Here is a 23,750-nt window from a genome sequence, read left to right on the forward strand (position 1 = left end):
TTCCACACACAGTGTAAATGTATATTGTGGAAAAATACTACATTAATCCAGAATGGCCAGTATCTAAAGCACTGACAAAGAAAAAGGACAGAGCTGCGTTTTGTGTGTTTATTGTAAAGAAATGGATAGAAATTTACTCCTGAGGAGGCTGCTGTCCTCTGCCACGTCCAAATCCACCCCTCTGAAAACAAGAGAGAAGGGTAAGCTTCCACATCACAGGACAACAGTTGGTCAGGAAAACAATTATACGGTTATGTTTCCAATTCATGTCCCAAATTTGTCTACCCGAATAACTACTCAATGCGTTAGACCAGTGCTTCTGGCTACACAAGGTATGCAGTTTTTCAAACCAGCTGATTAATTACAATTTCTCATGGTAATGTCATGTAGTTGAGTCTCAATTTAAATGCCAACAAAATAAGAACATTTCCCATTCTAGTAACAGATGTATACAACCTTTCAACGGTCGGTTATCCAATAAACTTAAAATCGTTTTTGATATATTGTTATTTAGACTTGTCAGTGTAACCAGCATATTGAGTCGCTCCATAGGAACAGATGAGAACACCTGGGGTGTAATCATTAGTCCAAACAGTTAAAACAGTTTCTATTAGACAAAATCAGGTAGGTCCCGTTTTGTTTGCTTCCATTTAGGAAACGTTTTGGAACAGAATCGGCATAATGAATACTCCCTTGCTTCGCACTACAATACCATAAAGCAATACAGTACTTACAAATTGGAACTCTGTAGCTGAACCAGCACCTGCCTCTGCTTTCTTGTCTCCACCAGCTGTAAAAAAACCCCAAAAAAGACAGCTTGTAAGCTAAACATTCTTTTCCCAATAATATTTTAAGTTATGGGTCATTTTCAATAAAACGTCGCAAGTTCAATTTGGCTGCTGGGGGGCAAGGAGACCCCATATCCACTAAAAATATTGACAACTACATGCGGTTTAAGGGATTGTTAAATAAACAAACTTTTGGATTTTAATATCACCTATTGAAGAGGGCCAGAACTAAACATTTCTGATTATTCCATGCAAAACAATTGTGCACATTTAGCTCCATCAGAGTTACACAGCAAGTAACTGCATGCTTTTCATGATCAGTAAATGTGAATGACCATGTCATTTCTGATAGGTTGTAAGCTAAACATTTTCACCCATTCAACATCAACCTTCACACTAGTTACACAAAGGCTGAGACAAGTCATTACTGATCACAAATGTGATCAACTACTGGAAACCAAGGCAGGGTTACCGTCAGTGTATTTGAAGCTACAAAGCACACTAGTCAGCAGATGCAATGGCCAGTTGGCTGAAAGCTACTTTAGGATGAGCAGGATCCTGTAACACTATACATACGTGGTGCAGCAGATCTCCTGTAATTGTCTCGGTCACCCCCATCACGGTTGAAGCGGGCGGGCCTCTCTCCCCGCTCTCCCTCCATACCTGGAAAAGAAACGACAACGGTCAGCTGAGTGGGAGGTTAAAAATGCTCAAAAACACAGGAAGGATCATCACGTTGAGGTCCAATCAGCACCTAGGGCTTTAAAGCACTAAATTCAATAGTCCTCACTGTCCAGTCCTTGAGGACTAGTGTATGCAGACCTGTTCAAGCCCAGCTCTAACCCACATGATTGAACTAAATCGGCCCAAATTAAAAAATACCACGATTAGTTGAATCAGTTGTTAGTACTGAGCTGGTACTAAAGCCAGCACACTGCAAACCCCCGGGATTAGAATGCTCCAGCCCAGTTTATTGAAGTAGGGGCCTTACTAGGAACAGTAACACCAGATTCACATTACTGTGCTGGCTTGGAAACTTTATTTTCAGCACAGTTCCAGCAACTACAGTGGATGTGTAGTACACAGCTCAGCAGTGTGAAAATGGTAGGCCTACAAGTGGACGTACCCTTGGGCCTGGGCCTTGCAGTCTCAGGACGCATCTGGCGGCGCAGAGTGGCAGGAACAATCTCAGGTGGAAGGTGCAGGAAGTCTCTCAGGTACTGGATACCTTCATTGGTGAGGTACCAGTAAAAATGGCGCCAGGCAAATTGCTCCTTAACATACCCAAGTGACTTCAAGGACTGAAAGACAAACATGCAAAAACATGCATTTTCTAGCCAGAGATAAGATAAAGTAAAAAAAAAAATCCAACATCATAGACAAGGCATGCTAGGAAACGTCTTTATGTAGACCAACTGAGTACAAGTCTGCAAATCCACATCAGATATGCATCATCTCTTCACTGTCACCCTTGTAGTTCACTTACAAAATTCACCTTTAGGTCATCACATCAACAAATCTGACTTCAGATACAACGCAGTCCTTAACTGGCTACCAAACACACTTGGAATGTTGCCTAATAGTGCAACCAAACACAGTTTATACCTGTGGACATCATGCTACTTGACACAAGAACTGCACCCCACTCTCAAAGGATAAAACGATGATAACAACAAAGTAGAAGCAATAGTTTCTCTCACCAGCATTGCTTTCATCACATGAAGATTGGGCACGTTCTTGTCGGCAAGCTCGGGGTGCTTGGGCAGATGCACATCTTTCTTTGCCACCATGACGCCCTCTTTGAAGAGGAGCTCATAGATCGCAATACGGTTCTTCTTGGGCATCAGCATCTGCTCACACAAACGACAATGAGACAAGCGTTCGCGTGCATGCAATATAACAGGGATGTCCATCTACCCACTATTACTGGCTGGCTTCCATCCTCCTACAAGGTGAAGCACGATTGGGAGCCCTATGTCACCTACCCCAGTAGGTAGCTAACCAGCTTCGTCGGACAACTAACGTTATGGGCTCATTTCCCAGATGCGGTGGGTAACAGAGACCTTATATATATATATAAAAAACAAAAAATGTAACCAGGTTTATACAGAGTCTAATGATAACGCCACACTTAAACGTGTATCTGTTGCATCCGGCAAAGCTTAGGGGCGTCAGGTAAGTTAGCATAATGGTAAAGCGTTGGGCCAGTAACCGAAAGGTTGCTGGATCGAAACCCCGAGCCGACAATGTTGGTGTAATCTCAAAGGATAAAGTCGTTTTATCGTTCTGAACAAGGCAGTTAGCCCGGTAGGCCTTCATCGTAGATAATAATTTGTTCTTAACTGACTTGCCCAGTTTAAAAAAAAAGCTATCTAGCGTTGACCAAAATGCAGTCATTCCCGGGTAGTTACCTAGACTACCTTGTGTATATCAGCCTACATCTCGAATAATACAATTATTTTTGGGGAAATGTGTGGATGTTTATAACAACGAGATACACATCTATGTAAACTGAGCGTAACAGCTTCATACAATGTAAGATGTTGGAGATTTATTACGATAATTTTTTCTGGAATTTACTTACCTTACAACTTGCTAGGGGACCGGAGCCGGAAAGAAAGACAGAACTTGTTCAAGAGCGTTTATGCGCAGGCGTTGGACCTAGCAGCTTTTACGCCATCTACTGAGCTGGCGGGAAAACTGTAGGAAGATACATTGAATTACCAGTATGGTTAAATTATTATCATTCGAATTTTTACTATTTACTAATATTACCATATGGGTAAAATATCCATGCACTTTTGTTAATAACATAGTCTAATTAATGAACACATCTCTGCAGCACACTGTCTGAGTTTACACCACTTCAATCTGAACCTGTTCCAATCATCCTTGCAAGCTTTTTTCATTTTTTTCTTCACTTAACCTTTATTTAACTAGGCAAGTCAGTTAAGAACAAATTCTTATTTACAATGAAGGCCTACCCAAAGGCAAAGGGCCTCCTATGGGGACGGGGGATGGATTAAAAAATGTAAAATAAATTAAATACAAATATAGGACAAAACACACATCACGACAAGAGAGACACCACAACACTACATAAAGAGAGACCGAAGACAACAACATAGCAAGGCAGTAACACATGACAACACAGCATGGTAGCAACTCAACATGGTAGCAACACAACATGGTAGCAACACAACATGGTAGCAGCACAAAACAGAGTAAAAACATTATTGGGCACAGACAACAGCACAAAGGGCATGAAGGTAGAGACAACAATACATCACCAAAGCAGCCACAACTGTCAGTAAGAGTGTCCATAGTTGAGTCTTTGAATGAAGAGATTGAGATAAAACTGTCCAGTTTGAGTGTTTGTTGTTGCAGCTCGTTCCAGTTGCTAGCTGCAGCGAACTGAAAAGAGGAGCGACCAAGGGATGTGTATATTTTGGGGACCTTTAACAGAATGTGACTGGCAGAACGCGTGTTGTATGTGGATGAGGGCTGCAGTAGATATCTCAGATGGGGGGGAGCATCCAGAGCCGGCTCCAGGCATAAGCAGTCGCTTAGGGCCCCAGTCCACTAGGGTATTTATAGAAAAGTTGGGGTGTCAACAAGGTGTACGTTCGAAACTTAATTGTGCATCAGCTATTTTTCTGTTATGTCAGTCAATGACGGGCATTCAATTAGGCATGTCAGCTAACAATTTTCAGATTGGTAAATTAGGCTAGCCAGCTTTTCAAAACATGTAGTAATCATGTCCGAAAACAAACCGGGCACGCAGGGCACCTCCAGGGGTCCCCCATTGATTTTGTTAGTCACTCTCACTCAGATATAATTAACATGGAATAAGTCATGGAAAAATGTGTAGAATTCAGGGGGGGGGGGCAAACCAAATCTTGCTTAGGGCCCCCAAAAGGCTAGAGCCGGCCCTGGGACCATCCCCCATCTGTCGCCTCTTTGCCCCCCGCACTTTAAGTGCAACACACAAGACAAATGCTGTCAGTTGACTGAGCAGGGTCCATCGACCATTCAAGCTATTAGAACGGAAATATTGGTATATTTAGGCCAACAAGGGAGTCGGACACATCGCATTGCGTTCTCTGGTATGTCATGCATTTATATGCGCATTCACAATTTGTAGTTTGGTTGAGTAGAAACTAGAAAGAGCAAGAAGAATAGGCTAAGAACTGTATCGTTTGACTGGTAGGCTACGCAACCCATTTTGTACTGCTGCTACCCGCGGCAGCGATACTTTTTCACCCTGCAGTTTTTTTGTTGCTTTATTCTTTAGTAGCCTAAATTGTACAATATATAGCTACTATAGCCGTTTGACAGTCAAATAACGCCATTATACCGCACCTATAGCATGCTTCGCATAATAACTATTTATATGATTAATTTGTTTTCATTCATTTTGAATGAGGATAATAGGATGATTTGGGGTTGAACATCCCCTGCCTGTAATTCTCACAGAAACCACTTTATTTCACGCAACAACAAAAACAATCGACTTTCCCTGGTTACCACTACTCTTGCTCAACTAAAAATGTAAGCAGTCTTATCTCAACTTTTAAAGTCACTCCAACAAAACAATGTTCAGGTACATTGCTCTAATATTTTGTCATTAAGAAAAAGTTTTAAGCCTATATCTAATCAAATATATTTAGATCTATAAACGTTTTAGATATATATACCAGTAAGGGAGCCTAAAGAAAAAATAATGCACTTGGCTAGAGAGATTGCCATCAGTTTTTTATAAAATAATAATATTTAAAGTTAGTATGTTTGGGGCAAAATGCCCTAGGACAATCCAATTCAAGTCAATAGTACCCATATTAGCATTTTCAAATCATGTCCAAATCATCTATAGTATATATAACTAACTTCGTTGAACAAATCATCTATAAGTAACTTCAGTGAACTTCATTGAAATCAATTTTGAGATACTTTAGGATGATTTCGACAGGAAGCGTGAAAATGAAGAGGGACCTTACATCATTGGGCTTTGATATTTGATTTATTTAATTATAGTAATATACCTAGACTTTAGCTTTTAAGAGTCTATACAAAAAAAGGGAAAAAATTAAACATATAAAATTGATTTTAACACACTAATCTTCAGGGTTCAATTTGTCCCGATAGTGGGGCAAAACACCCCCTTTCAAAATGTTTGGTTTTTATTAATTAACAAAAAAACAATTAATTCTGCCCACTTATTTCTCTTTAAAAAAAAAATGTTTACCAAACATTTTTGTTATCAGAAAATAGAAATGTTCCTTAAGCGGACATTTTCCCCCAACATACCCCAAACAACCTCACAGATAAATGATCTATACATCTAGTACAGTATTCATATCAATGCCATCTACCATCCAGGCGTTTAAACATAATGTATGAGAGGAGCATGTCTTTCCTTGAGTAAGCTTGAGAGATATGAGATAATCACCAATAGGAGCAGAATTGGTTGAACCAACTAAGCTAGTGGGCCCTAGCAGTGGTTAAGATAAAGACCACTCTACAGGTCCTGACTCCTGATGGTTCTGGACTGTATTTACACAGGCAGCCCAGTTCTGATCTTTTTCTACTAATTGGTCTTTTGACCAATCAGATCAGCTATTTTACCAATAATTGTGCAAAATATCAGAATTGTGCTGCATGTGTGAACGCAGAATGTCCTAATGTGAGTCGGGTCTGCTCAGGTTCTGTGATGGAGGGTCAGCTGAGAGGATGCTATAACCAGTACAGTGAGACATGGTATCTGGTTACAAAAGCTAAAGGGTAGCTGCTACCTCATAATAACATTAAATATATTGCATATATTGCAGCCTCTTATCAGTGAGGTTGTCTGACCATCGAGAGAGAGAGTCACAGGGCACTGTCCAGGGTCCTGAACTCTCAGTTCAACACCACTATCACCATGCTGAATGACACTGGCCTGACTGAACCTCAGAGTACATTGCTGGTCCACACCTGGCCATAGAAGGAAGTGAGCACAATAACATGCAGGTTGATTTCATTGCTGTCTGTCCTGGCGAGGCCCCATTTCAAGCCGAAATGGTTCATTGAAGAAAAGCACTAGGGAGTATAGGCCTAGCAATGTGCAGGTCCATTTTGTTTCAGCTGAACCCACACCTGGAACATTTCTTTGGATCGCCAAATATGTTGGCCTTGGCAATACTCCATGCCAACGTTTACCTCCAGATCAAGAAGTGTGTCTTCAGCACTGTTTAAGAGTTGGCTCTGTTCAAGTGTCCACGTGTTGTTTGGTCAGCAGAAAAACAGTCATTCCTCTCAGACATTCTCGTTCTCTCACCATGCTCTGTGTTTGCATTCTGAGCATAAATGAGCTGAATGAAAGCCATCTGCTGTTTGAGATGAATAAACCAACACATTTATCTATGTTTTTATCAAAGTCTGTTATGATGCATGCCGCAATGGGTCCACATAAGGGTTTTACTCTGAAGTGAAGGGCACGATGAAACTAGAAGAGCAGAGGGTAATACAGAGTACTGTGTGTATGTGTGTGTGTGTATTTGCCTACATGCATGCTTCAGTGTGTTTGCCTGTGTGTCTGTGTGTGTGCATGCTTCTATGTGTTCGCGTCACGTATGTGTCTATGCGTCTGTGTGTGTGTGTGTGCCCCTGTCTGTTTTAGTGTGTAATTGGATTAATTAATGTGATGAATATGAATGGGGCCCAGGACACACGTCTGATTTATACACCCCAATTCAGCTGACTCCGCTGAAGGAGGAATGACAGATGTGGCACCATTTCTAATGTAATTAATTAGCCAGATCATAAGTTGTTTTTCTTCTCCAAATGAATGTGAATCTGCCACTGTAGGACTGTAGGCTATTCCCCATGGACACATCCATTCACTGTTTGCCTCAGTCATTTGTACCTACAAGCCTCCTTGTCACATCTGCTCTCCACAATCTTAATCCTACACTAAATGACACTGCATTTCATTTAGCCAAATCACTGGTTTTACCCATTCCCAGCTTGTGTAGCCTGAAGATGCATTATTTGGAATAGTAAGGTTCAGCAATGTATGCAGATTTTCCATATTTTTACTAGGCCTAGTTGTTGTCAAATCCATATTCAGTATATTTGGGTGGCAGAGAGCATAATATGCTACATATGTGTGTGCATTTCATCTAGTACTACGTTATGAACCCAATACAGCTTAATAATAGGCTATAAATAAGAACATTTTCTGGGATATCCATTGCCTTTTTAGGCCTCATATAGAGTCCCACAGTGGAGGTGTCATAATACCCATAAAACCTAGTGGTCAAACAGGGAAATGGTTCTAATCCAGCTGTCATGTCTTACTTCCTTATCTTTTTGCAACATACGGCATTATGCTACCATGCCCCAACTTCCCACACCATCTCCTCTCTGAGTACTGAAACACAAGGGGATTTTACCCCTCAACCTACTACACCTCTAAATGAAAGGTTTCTCCTAACACCTTCTTTCAGTGAAGTGCATCATCTAGATGGTGGTGGAGGCTGAGTGCAAAGTTTAGGATTGCGCTGTTAGGTATTTGGAGATAGTGATAGGATGCTCACATGGGACGACTGGAGTGGACAGAGAGAGAGGCTGCCTCCGGTGTCTGTGAAGGCCAGGTTCAGTATTTCCCATTGACTGTGTTATGCCGACGTTACATCACTGTCCAGTCCACTGCTTGTATCGTAGAAAGTGACTGGGGACTCGCTTCCTTCATATAAGGCCACTTGTGTTTTATGAGGCACCTAAAATGAGTACTTCGAAATTGTTATTTAGGTTGTTCCAAGTAAAGCACATCATGTGCTTTGATGATTTCGTTTGAGTCATTCTCATTCTTTGTTCAGTTCTCCTTCTATACAGACAGACCTTTGCAAAATGTCCAGTAAACATAGGTCAGTCTCATCTGACAGCACAGCCAAAACCTTGTCTCTTTCTCTTGGAGAGGGCATTGATCCCTCCTGGCTGTCTTCTCTGCTCTTATTGCCGGTCTGAAGGACAGACAGACAAAGATGGAGAGAGACATTAGAAGAGAGGAGATCAGATTCATATTTGTTAAGATCCATCTTGGTATTGAGGAAGAGAGGGATTATAGGAGATATATGAATCTCTGAGATGGAGACGTCAGTTGTGTGTGTCCGTCTGTCATTTTGTTTTATTATGAAATCCATAATCCTACTCCTGATGTTATAACTGGCTCTCTCTTGTCTCCTTAGGTGTGCTTCTTTAGGGGTGGGGATTTTAAGGAACACAATCCAAACCTGCATGGGGATATATGGAAACGTGATTGGCCCAGTTGAGAAGGTAAGGGTTTTCACTGATTTCTGATTAGGCTCACATTTCAACATAGGCCTTCAACACTATAAGCAGAAACTCCCTGTTTTCTACTGGTTGAGTGTGCTCCCTATATATAGATGCAGACTTTGTACCTTTAAAATGTCATTCCCTGATCTAACACAATTGGATAGGGGAAAAGGAAGGGGAGGAGCATATCATATCATTAGCATCTGGTTGAGAGATGGCGAGAGCGGCAGGGAAGGGGCTCTCCACAGGCCCAGACCAGGCAGGCCCAGGCACCCAGCCCAATCACCATGCTGGGCGGTAATTGAGCAGTTTGCCTGTAGAGCCTATGAGAGACGAGCAAATGGTGAATTCCTCTGCAGCGTATGACTTGGCTGAAATGGATACTGTATGTGTCCCAACTTCAGCTTTAAATGGCTTGGTTGGTTGGAAACACATTTGGAAATCCTCTGTTTTGTTCTTAATTTTGCTTGATGGATTAAGGAAATACATTCTTCCATTATGAGTCTGTCATGAGTCATCACCTTTCCAACAGTGAACACACATGCATCTCATTAATGTAACCACTGCTCCCATACAGAATAGCTTGTTAGGAGAAGGACTTGGCTCTGTCTATCCATCCGCCGGTACTGTCTGAGACCTAGGCTGTGTCCCAAATGGAACGATATTCCCTATATAGTGCACTACTTTTGACCTGAGCCCTATGGATATAGGGTGCCTTTTGGGATTCAGACATAATGGAAACCCATGTGGGTGTTGACTGCAGGTTTTAACTGTTCATCTATAGTCCAGATTTACAGCGTCCACTCAGTGGAGAGCTGTAGAGCTATGGGAGAGGGCAGCAAGGGCCGGTGGAGGGAGGAAATGGCTTTATGTTGTCAAAGTGTTAGGTGCAGAACTTGTTTGATTGTTTCAAGGCACCATTTAACCCTCTGACCCCATGTTAGCACATCTAGTTGGCAGACATACCCTATAGTCCAGGGGTTGGCAACAGGTGGCCCGCGGTCCAAAACCGGCCCACCAGTGATATTTTTTGTCCCCAAAAGTTTTTAGTACAACATTTACATTTTTTTGTAAAAATAAGTTACTAAAATCACCAGGAATTCAGCTAAAAATGAGTTTAATTTAGGAAATCTGTTCTCAATTATTCCCACGAATACAAACACGGACATGTGTAATCGTCTCAATGTAATCAAGGTATGACACAATTTTTTATGCTTTTTGGGCTTAGTTGTTGTCAGGCGGTGGGTGTAGCTGGTGCATGAAGTCAGGCGCAGGAGAGCAGAGATGAGCCGGAGGGCGAGGCGCAGCGCAGGGCGATCCGGACGGAGACTGTGGAACTCCCGCAGCATTGAAGGGTCCAACACGTCCTCCACCGGAACCCAGCATCTTTCCTCCGGACCGTACCCCTCCCACTCCACGAGGTACTGAAGGCCCCTTGCCCGACACCTCGAGTTCAGTATAGATCGAACTGAATACGCCGGGGCCCCCTCGATGTCCAGAGGGGGCGGAGGAACCTCCCGCACCTCAGCCTCCTGGGGCGGACCAGCCACCACCGGCCTGAGGAGAGAAACATGGAACGAGGGGTTGATACGGTAATCGGGGGAAGCTGTAACCTGTAACATACCTCGTTCAGTCTCCTCAGGACTTTAAATGGCCCCACAAACTGCGGACCCAGCCTCCGGCAGGGCAGACGGAGGGGCAGGTTTCTGGTCGAGAGCCAGACCCGGTCTCACTGCGGTGACGGTCTGCGCTAGATTTCTGGCACAGCACGGCCCGCTGAAGGTGAACATGAGTGGCGTCCCATGTCTCCTCCGCACGCCTGAACCAGTCATCCAGAGCCTCGATCTGGTTCTGATGCCAAGGCGCCAGAACCAGCTGGTACCCCAGTACGCATTGGAAGGGGGAGAGGTTAGTGGAGGAGTGGCGGAGCGAGTTCTGGACCATCTCTGCCCAGGGCACGAATGCCGCCCACTCGCCCGGCCGGTCCTGGCAATAAGACCTCAGAAACCTACCCACATCCTGGTTCACTCTCTCCACCTGCCCGTTACTCTCGGGGTGAAAACCCGGCTGACCGAGACCCCCAGACGTTCCATGAACGCCCTCCAGACCCTCGATGTGAACTGGGGACCCCGATCAGACACTATATCCTCAGGCACCCCGTAGTGCCGGAAGACGTGTGTAAACAAGGCCTCCACAGTCTGTAGGGCCGTAGGTAGACCGGGCAAAGGGAGGAGACGACAGGGCTTAGAAAAACGATCCACAACGACCAGGATCGTGGTGTTACCCTGTGAGGGAGGAAGATCGGTCAGGAAATCCACTGACAGGTGTGACCACGGCTGTTGTGGAATGGGTAAGGGTTGTAACTTACCTCTGGGCAGGTGCCTAGGAGCCTTGCACTGGGCGCACACCGAGCAGGAGGAAACATAAACCCTCACGTCCTTAGCCAAAGTGGGCCAACAGTACTTCCCACTAAGACAGCGCACCATCCGACCGATACCAGGATGACCAGAGGAGGGTGACGTGTGGACCCAATAGATCAGCTGGTCGCGGACAGCAGACGGAACGTACAGACGCCCAGCTGGACACTGGAGGGGAGCGGGCTCTGTACGTAACGCCTGCTCAATGTCCGCGTCCAGCTCCCACACGACCGGCGCTACCAGGCAGGACTCCAGGAGTATGGGAGTATGATCTATGAGCCGCTCCTCTGTGTCATACAGCCGGGACAGTGTGTCTGCCTTCACATTTTGGGAACCTGGTCTGTAGGACAGGGTAAACACAAAATGGGTAAAAAACATGGCCCACCTTGCCTGACGAGGATTCAGTCACCTCGCTGCCGATGAGAAAAGGGTGTTTAGCCCCCTCAAGCCAATGTCTCCACGCCTTCAAGGCTTTCACCACAGCCAACAACTCCCGGTCCCCCACATCATAGTTCCGCTCCGCCGGGCTGAGTATCTTCGAGAAGAAAGCACAGGGGTGGAGCCTCGGTGGCGAGGCCGAGCGCTGAGAGAGCACGGCTCCTATCCCAGCCTCGGACGCGTCCACCTCCACTATCAACGCCAAAGAAGGATCCGGATGGGCCAGCACGGGAGCCGAGGTAAACAGAGCCCTTAGGTGACCAAAAGCCCTGTCCACCTCAGCCGACCACTGCAAACATACAGGATCCCCCTTCAGCAGTGTGGTAATGGGAGCCGCCACCTGGCCAAAACCCGGGATAAACCTCCGGTAGTAATTGGCAAACCCTAAAATCGCTGCACCTCCTTTACCGTGGTGGGAGTTGGCCAATTACGCACGGCTGAAATGCGGTCACTCTCCATCTCCACCCCTGAGGTAGAAATGGGGTACCCTAGGAAGGAGACGGCCTGCTGGAAGAACAGGCATTTCTCAGCCTTGACATACAGGTCATGCTCCAACAATCGTCCAAGCACCCTGCGCACTAGGGACACGTGCTCGGCATGTGTAGCGGACTATATCAGAATGTCATCAATATACACCACTACACCCTGCCCGTGCAGGTCCCTGAAAATCTCGTCTACAAAGGCTTGGAAAACGGATGGAGCATTCATCAACCCGTACGGCATGACGAGGTACTCATAATTCCCTGAGGTGGTACTGAATGCCGTCTTCCACTCATCTCCCTCCCGGATACGCACCTGGTTGTACGCGCTCCTGAGATCTAGTTTCGTGAAGAAGCGCGCCCCCTGCATTGACTCAATCACCGTGGCAATGAGAGGTAGCGGGTAACTGTACCTCACCGTGATTTGATTTAGACCTCGATAGTCAATACACGGGCGCAGACCTCCCTCCTTCTTCTTCACAGAAAAGAAACTCGAGGAGGCGTGTGAAGTGGAAGACTGAAGGGATTTGGAGACATATGTCTCCATAGCCGCCATCTCCGCTTGTGACAGGGGATACACATGACTCCTGGGAAGTGCGGTGTCTACCAGGAGATTTATCGCACAATCCCCCTGTCGATGGGGTGGTAAGAGCCAAATTGGCATATTCAGGGGGATTGTGGAGACCTGGTCTGGACTTTCCACCGTAGTAGCACCAACGGAAACTCCTAAACACCTCCCCGAGCACTCTGGTGACCACCCCGTGAGAGCCCTCCATTGCCACGAAACAGTGGGATCATGACAGACTAACCAGGGTAGGCCTAGCACCACGGGAAACGCAGGAGAATCAATAAGGAAGAGACTGATTCTCTCCTTATGACCCTCCTGCGTCACCTTGCCCAGGGGCGCGGTGACCTCCCTAATCAACCCGGACCCTAATGGTCGACTGTCTAGGGTGTGAACTGGGCAGGGCATATCCACTGGAACAATGGGGATCCCTAATTTATGGGCAAATGATCTGTCAATGAAATTCCCAGCTGCGCCTGAATCGACGAGCGCCTTATGCTGGGAATGCGGGTAAAACTCAGGAAAAGTAATGTTCAGAAACATGTGGGCAACAGAGAGCTCTGGGTGAGCATGGTGCTGGCTCACCAGGGGTGACGCGAGAGTGCCCTGCCTGCTGCCTCGACTGCCAGAGGAACCTCCCCAGCACCGACCGGCAGTGTGCCCTCTGCGGCCACAGATGGTGCATGAAACGGAACCTCCTCCGGTCTCCCTAAGCGCAGCACCTCCCAGCTCCATGGGCGTCGGAGCGGTGATGCTGGGGGATGGAACCGACAGACCCTGATCTGTATGTCCGCGGGTAGCAAGCAGGTTATCCAACCAAATGGACAAGTCCACCAGCTGGTCGAAAGTAAGGGTGGTGTCCCTGCAGGCCAAGTCCCGACAGACGTCCTCGCGCAAACTGCAACAATAGTGGTCGATCAGGGCCCTGTCGTTCCATCCCACGCCTGCGGCCAGGGTCCCAGAAGTCCAGAGCGAACTCCTGGGCACTCCTCATCCCCTGCCTCAGATGTACGAGACGTTCACCCGCCGCTCTACCCTTAGGCGGGTGGTCGAAGTCTGCCCAGAAGTGGCGGGTGAAATCTTTGAAGTGGTCCAGCGCCGCATCTCCTTCTCCCCACACGGCGTTGGCCCACTCCAGGGCTCTCCCTGAGAGGCATGAGACGAGGGCGGACACCCTCTCTCGTTCCGAAGGCGCCGGGTGGATGATTGCTAGGTAGAGCTCCAGCTGTAATAAGAAACCCTGACATTGTGCAGCCGTCCCATCATACTCCATAGGGAGGGCAAGACGAATCCCACTGGGACCGGGTGAAAGAGGGGCGAGTAGTGGAGACCTTGGTTGAGCTGGTGGAGGCGTTGGAGGACCTCCCTTTCTCTCCCAGCGATCCATAGTCTGTAGGACGCGGTCCATGGTGGCGCCAAGATGATGGAGCATCGCCGCTTGCTCCTGGACGCGCTCCTCGATCCCAATTTCAGGGGTACCTGCTCCTGCTGACTCCATGACGTTTCTGGGTGTGTGATTCTGTCAGGCGGTGGGTGTAGCTGGTGCATGAAGTCAGGCGCAGGAGAGCAGAGATGAGTGAACAACGCACTTTACTTAAGAAATAGCACAAAGTAACAATACCAATGTGCGAACAATAACGGTTGCCACAAAGCACGGGGGAAAACAGCACCCGGAAAAAAAAACAGCCGGAAACGTACCGACCTGAACAACAAACAATCACACACAAAGACATGGGGGAAACAGAGGGTTAAATACATGACCAGTAATTGGGAATTGAAAACCAGGTGTGTGGGAAACAAAGACAAAACCAATGGAAAATGAAAAGTGGATCGGCGATGGCTAGAAGACCGGCGCCGCCCGAACAAGGAGAGGAACCGACTTCGGCGGAAGTCGTGACAGTTGTGGTCAATTTGTAATGTACAAATTATTATTGTTATGTTTCGGCCCCCAACCATCCGCACAGACAAAAATCGGCCGTGACTGAATCTAGTTGATGATCCCTGCTCTAGTGTCACTGTGAGGGTTTGACAATTTTACAAGGTCCATTCTCAGTGTTAATGTGCTCTAATCTGTGTCTTAATTATGCTTTGACTCTAGCATCTCGGATATTGTAGATGGTCTTTGCTTACCTGCATCCTTGAATGGTTTTTCCTCTCACTACGAGGACACCAGAGCTCATTCATGAAAACACTATCCGAGAACCTCTCTGTTGTGTGGCTAATCACAGCAGTGAGCAGCTGCAGTGTGTATTTGAGTGTCTCATTTTGCCTACTTGGCATTGTACGTTCAGGAACGATTGGTGCCTCTCTGCAGAGCTCTCTTTCGCGTTCCTGAGTGTTATTGTGGCTCTCCGGTGGCTGAGCCCTGGGCTTGAGTGAATGTCCTGCTGGGCTAGGGAAACATTATTGATCAAAAGCTAACTTGAATGGAGACTTTTAGGAGGACGGGAAACCTCTATGGTCGCTCTAGGCTATTGATTGGATGTGTAGCCTAACCTTGCAGAGGCTGTATAATTGGTTTCACCAAGGGGTATATAGCTAAACGCTTGGCATTTAGATGTTAGCTATTTTGGAGTACAATGTTATTAGTGCAGTCAAATTTTGTCAGTAGCCTATGTCTCATTTTATATAAATAAATTAAGTGTTCTTCTGGTCAATTAAGACTGTTAGGACTGTTTAGAACAAAAAAATATCCTCTGTGGCGTTATTATGTCAACTATGGCGTTATTAGATCCACCATGGCGTTATTATGTCCACCATGGAGTTATTATGTCCACCATGGCGTTATTATATCCACCATGGCGTTACTATATCCACCATGGCGTTATTATGTCCACCATGGAGTTATGTCCACCATGGTGTTACTATATCCACCATGGCGTTATTAAATCCACTATGGCGTTATTATGTCAACCATGGAGTTATTATGTCCACCATGGCGTTATTATATCCACCATGGAGTTATTATGTCCACCATGGCGTTATTATATCCACTATGTCGTTATTATATCCACTATGGCGTTATTAGATCAACTATGGCATTATTATGTCCACCATGACATTATTATGTCCACTATGGAATTATTATATCCACCATGGCGTTATTATATCCACCATGGCGTTATTATGTCCACTATGGCATTATTATATCCACCATGGCGTTATTATATCCACCATGGCGTTATTATGTCCACTATGGCATTATTATGTCCACCATGTCGTTATTATGTCCACCATGGCGTTATTATGTCCTCCATGGTGTTATTATGTCCACCATGTTGTTATTATGTCCACCATGACGTTATTAGATCCACCATGGCGTTATTATGTCCACCATGGACTTATGATGTCCACCATGTCGTTATTATGTTCACCATGGCGTTATTATGTCCACCATGGTGTTATTAGATCCACCATGGGGTTATTATATCCACCATGGCATTATTATATCCACAATGGGTACAGTTCCTGCAGGGGGTCATCAGAGGGAAACAGAAGCCATAAACAGAGAATTATTTTACTCCAGGCACCTCACCATGGTTAGGAATTTGGCCACGGATACATGTGAGCTGATGGGGAGGCATGTATAGAGAATAAAGACAAAATAATGACACTAAAAGCCTCAGGCTCCTCAGTCTCTACACACACACACCAGGATTCTGACCTAAATAATGTTTATTACCTATTTCCTTCCTTCCTCTCTCGCAAACCTTCCTTTCTCCCTCCTCTCTCTCCTGGCCCCCTATCTCTTGTCTTAATCTCTCTCTTGCCTCCCTCTCCCCTGCCTCCCTGTCTCTCCTGGCCCTCTCTCTCCGCTGCCTCCCTCTCTCTCCTGGCCCCCTCTCTCCCCTGCCTCCCCCTCTCTCCTGGCCCCCTCTCTCCCCTGCCTCCCCCTCTCTCCTGGCCCCCTCTCTCCCCTGCCTCCCCCTCTCTCCTGGCCCCCTCTCTCTCCTGGCCCCCTCTCTCTCCTGGCCCCCTCTCTCCCCTGCCTCCCTCTCTCTCCTGCCTCCCTCTCCCCCACCTCCCTGTCTCCCCTAGCCCCCTCTCTCCTCTGCCTCCCTCTCTCTCCTCACCCCCTCTCTCTCCTGGCCCCCTCTCTCCCCTGCCTCCCTCTCTCTGCTGGCCCCCCTCTCCCCTGCCTCCCTCTCTCTCCTGGCCCCCTCTCTCTTGTCTTCATCTCTCTCCTGGCCCCCTTTCTCTCCTGGCCCCCTCTCTCTCCTGGCCCCCCCTCTCCCCTGCCTCCCTCTCTCTTCTGGCCCCTTCTCTATTGCCTCCCTCTGCCCTAACTTTTTTTTATCTCATGGCCCCATATCTCCTTCCCTCCTCTCTCTCTCTGACCTTCCTTACTTTCCTGCCTCACTCTTTCTCTCCTTCCCCTCTCTCCCTCTTGCCTCCGTCTTTTTTTCTTAACCCATTTTCTCTCCTGTCCTTTTTCTCTCCATGACAACTGTTCTCCTTAAGACTTCCTACAAATGTGTCAGACGGACAGGAAGGGAGTGCCCTCACTGGCAGCTGGCTAATTATTGATGGCCTTACCTGTCTTTAGGAGGATGTGGCAAAGTTCAGTCTCTCTCTCTCTGTGTGTGTGTGTGTGTGTGTGTGTGTGTTTGTGTGTGTGTGTGTGTGTGTGGTGGTTCGACAACAGGGTGTGCCATCTCCTTCAGGTGCGTAGCTATTCTAGTTGCCTGTAGCCTCTAGCACTGTCCGTCTTGAGTCTGTCTCAAGGGTGGACACAGATTGCTCCGAGTGACCAGATGCATTACTGTTGTTATGTTATTCTAAAAGTAACAATAGAGATCAATACATACTGTCAGAAATATTCACAGACTTGTAGAACATAGGCGACATGACACCATGTAGACTGTTAGCAAAATCAAGGTTCTTTAGAGGACTCCTATACTTAAGCAATAAGGCCCGGGGGGGTGTGGTAAATGGCCAATATACCACGGCTAAGGGCTGTTCTTAGGCACGACGCAAAGCCCTTAGGATATAGCTCTTAGCTGTGGTATATTGGCCATATACAGCAAACCCCCGAGGTGCCTTATTGCTAATATAAACTGGTTACCAATGTAATTACAGCAGTAAAAATACATGTTTTGTCATACCCATGATATATGGTCTGATATACCACGGCTGTCAGCCAATCAGCATTCTGGGATGGAACCACCCACTTTATGATTTGCTGATAATGTGAACAATGTTGTTCAGTTTTCTCTAACCTGATTAGCTAGCTGCTCCTCCACTGAAGTGGAGTGGCAGGTAGCCTAGGGGTTAGAGCGTTGGGCCAGTAACCAAAAGGTTTCTAGATCAAATCCCCTGATTAGCTAGCTGCTCCTCCACTGAAGTGGAGCCGCAGGTAACCTAGTGGCTAGAGCGTTGGACCAGTAACCAAAAGATTTCTAGATCGAATCCCCGAGCTGACGAGGTAAAAATATGTCGTTCTGAACAAGGCAGTTAACCTGCTGTTCCTAGGCCGCCATTGTAAATAAGAATTTGTTCTTAACTGACTTGCCTAGTTAAACAAAAGGTTAAAACAAGATCATTGCAAACAGGTCATTAGTCCCTTGGATAACAAGTTGAGTGACCAATCCATCTGACTAAAAATATTGTCTTTATTCTCCAGAAAAGGTTACATTTATTTAACTTCAGCTGTTCTGTAGAAAACCTCCTGAATGTGTGGGTGGTAGAGGGTGTTGTTCTCTGATACCTTGGATACACACGTTTTGGTAAGCAAATAGATGTCGTAATTCATGTAAATTTGATGTCACCACAATAGGGAAGTGTGTATGGGTTTACTGCACTTTGTTATGCTCTTGGCTTTTCTCTCATGTTCTTATTGTCTCATTGAGCCCCTCTGACCTTTCATGACCCTGGGGCTGGTCTCTCTTTCTCTCTCTCTCTCTGTCTCTCTCTCTCTCCCTCTCCCCTCTCTTTCTCACACTCTCTCTCGCTCTGTCACTCTCTCTCCCCCCTCTCCCTCTGTCTCACTCTCTCTCTGTCTGTCTCTCTCTCACTCTCTGTCTGTCTCTCTCTCCCCTCTCTCTCTCACTCTCTCTCGCTCTGTCTGTCTCTGTCTTCCTCTTTCTATCTCTCTCTCGCTGTCTCCCCCCCCCCTCTCTCTCTGTCTCATTATTCATTTTTCCCTGTGTTGCTTCCAGTGCCAATCTTTTGTTTTGGGGAGTTGGCCAAGCACTCCCATCCCGAGGAGGAATCTGTAGGAAGCAGCTCTGTTTGCTGTCTCCTTCGCTGTTAGTCAACTGTGAGGTCACCTTTAGAGTGACTCATGCTTTGCTCTTATCAATTTAACTTTTTTATCAATTGGACATTGATGGTGTGGCCAGAGAGCTGGGCCACTGCAGCTCCCTTCAGCTGTGTTGAGCTGGGGAGTGAAGTGGGCTGGGCAGAGCATCAGCATAGTTTTCCAGGGAGGGACGGGTCAGGGTATCCTGTCATTGTTGGGAGAGACCCGAGCGATCCAGGGCATTTTAATGGCTGTGTTTTGTTGTAGGAAGGTGTTGTCCGGTTAGTTAGTGTCTTATCTGTTTCGGAGGGCAGCCTGAACTTGGTATTAAAGTACAGAGAGAGGGAGAGGCTGTGTGTGTCACAAGGAGGAGTCTGATGTAAGATGAGGTTATAGATGAAGTGGTTGGACATTGATCCAGGTTTATAGAGTGGGTGGAAAATGCAACAGGAGTTTTGTTGTCTTCCTGGATGTCTCTACAGTCCCTACTGTCTCTACAGCCTTCTGACTGGAAGACGTTGCATAGAAAGGTGAGTGGAACAATGGAACTAAAGCTGGTAAAGACTACACTCAGAAAAAAACTTGGTATCTAGAACCTAAAAGGGTCATTTGTGTGAAAGGTTATACCTGGATTGAAACCAAAAAGTGTTCACCTATCGGGGACAGCCGAAGAACAGTTGTGGAACCCTTTTACATTTTTTTTTTTGACTAACTCCTATACTCAGCTGGCTCACAGTGACGGACTATACCATTCTATTGGTTGACTCACAGTGACTATACAATTTTATTGGTCTGTGCGTATAACCTATTATCACGGGTAGGGTGATCTGCGAGCATATTTGCTGGCTTAGAATATCAGAACCCCAGAACTTATTTGAAAAATCCTGTAAAATCAATTCTAATCAAACCAAATACTGCAATTCATTGTGTATCTTAAGTTTTATCAATTACATTTGGGGTGGCAGGGTAGCCTAGTGGTTAGAGCGTTGGACTAGTAATCAAAAGGTTGCAAGTTCAAATCCCTGACCTGACAAGGTACAAATCTGTCATTCTGCCCCTGAACAAGGCAGTTAACAAGGCTGTCATTGAAAATAAGAATTTGTTCTTGACTGACCTGCCTTTAAAAAAAAAAAAATGCTAAGGTAATGATAGTTGATAAGATGACAGCACTCCTTATTGAGACTGGCAGTGTGTCTGTACTGTATGGTAAATGATATGGGATGAGTTGGAGCTGTGGGACCCTGGTGGAGGCCTCCAGGTGCGTAGAGTTGGTCATTGCTCCTATCTGTTTACACAGTATGACTGAATAATTGATGAGCTCTTCTGTCTCTGTATATAGAGCAGGAATATGATGAGATCATCATCAGGATGCAGCGTCTCTCCTGAATAAAATGAGTGCTGCATATGACCAATGTTGCCTAGATCCTAGTGTAGTGGGATTGTTGGCGTATCAGGGGCAGCAACAGTTGGGTACTGGAGGAACACAGAGAAAGTGTGTGTCTGTTATCTTTGGGTGAGGTTATTTTCGGAGATCTACAAGGTCTGCAAGGGTGCGTTAGGTAGGCCTATTTGAAATAGCTTCCTTCTGTCAGACTGAAAACCTCTTGTTGCTGTCAGTGTAATGATATTTCATGTGTCAGACTTCCCTGGCAGTGCCGCTTTGCTGAACACTGTTTTAGAAGCTGTCAGCAACCTTTGACACAGATGCTGTGTTATTTGAGTATACTGCTCCAGATTTAGATGCAGCCACCAGGTTTTGACAAAGCTAGCACAGTGGTGTTTTCTGTCTTTTGTCTTTCTGTTTGGTTTACACAGTGACATGAATGAATAAATGAATGAATGACGGTACTTCTCTCTCACTCTGTCATTTCTTAGCCAGAGGAGAAACGTTCTGTAGTATGATGCCTTTCCGTTTCTTCATGACCTTAGAGTGTATTCCAAATCAAATCAAAGTTTATTTGTCACGTGCGCCAAATACAACAGGTGTAGACTTTACAGTGAAATGCTTACTTACAGGCTCTAACTAATAGTGCAAAAAAGGTATTAGGTGAACAATAGGTAGGTAAAGAAATAAAAACAACAGTAAAAAGACAGGCTATATACAGTAACGAGGCTATATACAGTAGCGAGGCTACATACAGACACCGGTTAGTCGGGCTAATTGAGGTAGTATGTACATGTAGGTATGGTTAAAGTGACTATGCATATATGATGAACAGAGAGTAGCAGTAGCGTAAAAGAGGGGTTGGCGGGTGGTGGGTGGCGGGACACAATGCAGATAGCCCAGTTAGCCAATGTTACGTTATAAGTTGTTATAAAGCTACAGTATATGAACTAGTCCAATGTGTCAAGAATGGACGACAGCCATTTCAACAGATGACATCATACGGCCATTCACAGTAGCTCTTCAGAAGGACGGTTGGCCAGTCTACACCTGTTTTAAAGTGAAATACAATGCACAAACCACTGGCCTAATGAATATGAATCAGTGTTGAGCCTGCCTGCTCTGGCATGCACTTGTAGCTTATACCATCATTCAGACACAACTGTAACATGTCAGGCAGTCTCAGTGTAACAATGACAAATGATTCACATCTAATCAAACCAGGACATGTTAGAGTTACTGTACAACCACAGACATCATGCCATCATTTGTCAAGCCTGACCGCATGTTTGCATTCATGTTTCGTACTCTGTTGGTTACAGTTGGCTTAAGTTACCTGGAGGATTTAAAAATTCAAATAGGCCTATATTGCTGTGTATTTGGTATGGTCCAGTGGAATTGGGACTTACCTTCAAGGGAAATTACCAAAGCACATAGATTGAGGGAGTGTTTTATGTAAATGTCAGTTGTACGGTGAAATACTCCTTTGAACTTGACATAACAGGAATTCATTCAGTTGTTTTGAAAATAGCTTTTTTTAAGAGAATAGGACTACATTTTTACTTTAAAAGCCCTAAGATAAAGTTATTTATCAGTTTGCAGTTCGGTTGTTTCCTGAATATTTCCTCTACCTGTACTCGGGTGTCTGCAGTCAGAGAGATGTGTAGGCAGCACATTGAGTGTTTATGATGAATAGCTGTGGTGCTGCCATGGGTTCTGTGATATAGAGGACCTGTCCTTTACTGCAGTGGAATTTTACTGTGGCTAGCTGGGAGCTGTAGCTGTGGCCCCCTTATCTTACCACTGCCCTCGTGCGTCCCCCCCTCCCTCCCCTGTCCTGCACTGCTCAGCATCACTCTGTCCAGCGCTCTACCCAGTGACGTTTAATCACCTCTCATCTCCTCTCCTCCTCTCTAGCAACTCGGTCTACACAGGAAAGCACTACTGGTTACATTCACAGGAATGGCATAATATTACACAGGTCTATCAGCTGTTGTAAAAGCATCGTCATGTTACCCTTTGCTCTGGAATGTGCTGCCAGATTTTCCTGGCTACTGATTACCACTCATGTATGACTGTCTCATCATAGCACCGGGTTGCTCTCTTGGCTTCATGAATATTCAAATCAGGGTTTTATTATTGGCTTTCTGTCTGCATGGCAACTCGCAAATCCGCCTCTGAATATTAGATGAGATTGATAATACACTCTATTTTTCTCTTGAAGTGGAGTCAACCTCTTGTGTAATAATAATAATAATAATAATAATAATAATACATGCCATTTCCCTCTATTACCTCAAATCAAATCAAATGTTATTGGTCACATAGACATAGTTAGCAGATGTTAATGCGAATGTAGCTAAATGCTTGTGCTTCTAGTTCCGACAGTGCAGTAAAGTTTAACAAGTAATCTAACAATTCCCCAACAACTACCTAATACACACAAATCTAAAAGGGGTGAATGAAAATATGTACAAATAAATATATGGATGAGCGATGGCCGAGCGGCATAGGAAAGGTGCAATAGATGGTATAAAATACAGTATATACATATGATATGAGTAATGTAAGATATGTAATAAGTGGCATTATTTAAAGTGGTATTGTTTAAAGTGACTAGTGATCCATTTATTAAAGTGGCCAGTGATTGGGTCTCAATTTAGGCAGGCACCAGTCGTAAAGGTCACACCTGTACAATTTACTCTCTCCCTCCATCTTCAATCACCTCTCCTCCTTTCCCTCCTTCCTGTCCACCTTCTAGTCCTGTATTCTCCATGTCTGTCTGATTCTCTGTTTCTTCCTCACTGTGTCTCACTCTCTTCCCTAACTACACATCAGAGGCTCTTCACACTATATTTCCCCACCTCCGTGTTCCCTGTCTCTCCTTAACCCTCACTGTCTCTAGTCCTATCAATCAATGCAATCCTGTGCCCTCATGATGCCATGGTTAGTACACCCCCTCATCACCCCCCCCCCCCCCCCCCCCACCATTCTCCTCATCACACCCCACCCTTCTCCTCATCCCTCCTCCCCCACCCTTCTCCTCATCCCTCATTCCTCCCCCCACCCTTCTCCTCATCCCTCATTCCTCCTCCCCCCACCCTTCTCCTCATCCCTCATTC

General features: G+C 45.7%; 2 protein-coding genes across 4 annotated transcripts in view; one reads left to right on the forward strand and one right to left on the reverse strand.

The window, feature by feature from the left end:
• Nucleotides 1–94: 94 nt before the first annotated feature.
• Nucleotides 95–3,488, reverse strand: LOC106566014 (small ribosomal subunit protein eS10). Its single transcript, XM_014133786.1, has 6 exons — nt 3,373–3,488; nt 2,489–2,638; nt 1,915–2,089; nt 1,365–1,451; nt 735–790; nt 95–181 (listed from the first exon to the last, which is right to left on the reverse strand). Exons 2-6 carry the CDS (start codon nt 2,636–2,638, stop codon nt 134–136), a joined length of 516 nt encoding a protein of 171 aa, XP_013989261.1. The 5' UTR covers nt 3,373–3,488; the 3' UTR covers nt 95–133.
• A 1,272-nt stretch (nt 3,489–4,760) lies between these two features.
• The window catches only part of LOC106566012 (protein kinase C and casein kinase substrate in neurons protein 1), a 32,060-nt gene continuing 13,070 nt past the window's right edge, over nt 4,761–23,750 (forward strand). For 2 of the 3 annotated variants that reach the window (XM_045691896.2, XM_014133782.3), the window contains exon 1: nt 19,481–19,774. The gene's annotated coding sequence lies outside the window, so the exon portion shown is untranslated. Of the gene's footprint in view, nt 4,895–9,016; nt 9,105–19,480; nt 19,775–23,750 lie in introns of those variants that run through there. The other variant, XM_014133780.2, reaches the window with a different exon arrangement.

The sequence above is a fragment of the Salmo salar genome, chromosome 12 (genome assembly GCF_965601325.2).
Source record: "Salmo salar chromosome 12, fSalSal1, whole genome shotgun sequence".
NCBI lineage: Eukaryota > Metazoa > Chordata > Actinopteri > Salmoniformes > Salmonidae > Salmo > Salmo salar.

Excerpts from the sequence above, each read along its gene's own strand:
- LOC106566014 (XM_014133786.1), bottom strand. The coding sequence starts at position 2,638 with ATGCTGATGCCCAAGAAGAACCGTATTGCGATCTATGAGCTCCTCTTC. Across the intron at positions 2,090-2,488 it reads ATGTGATGAAAGCAATGCTG|TCCTTGAAGTCACTTGGGTA; the intron begins GTGAGAGAAACT and ends TTTGTCTTTCAG. Across the intron at positions 791-1,364 it reads CAGGAGATCTGCTGCACCAC|CTGGTGGAGACAAGAAAGCA; the intron begins GTATGTATAGTG and ends GTTTTTTTACAG.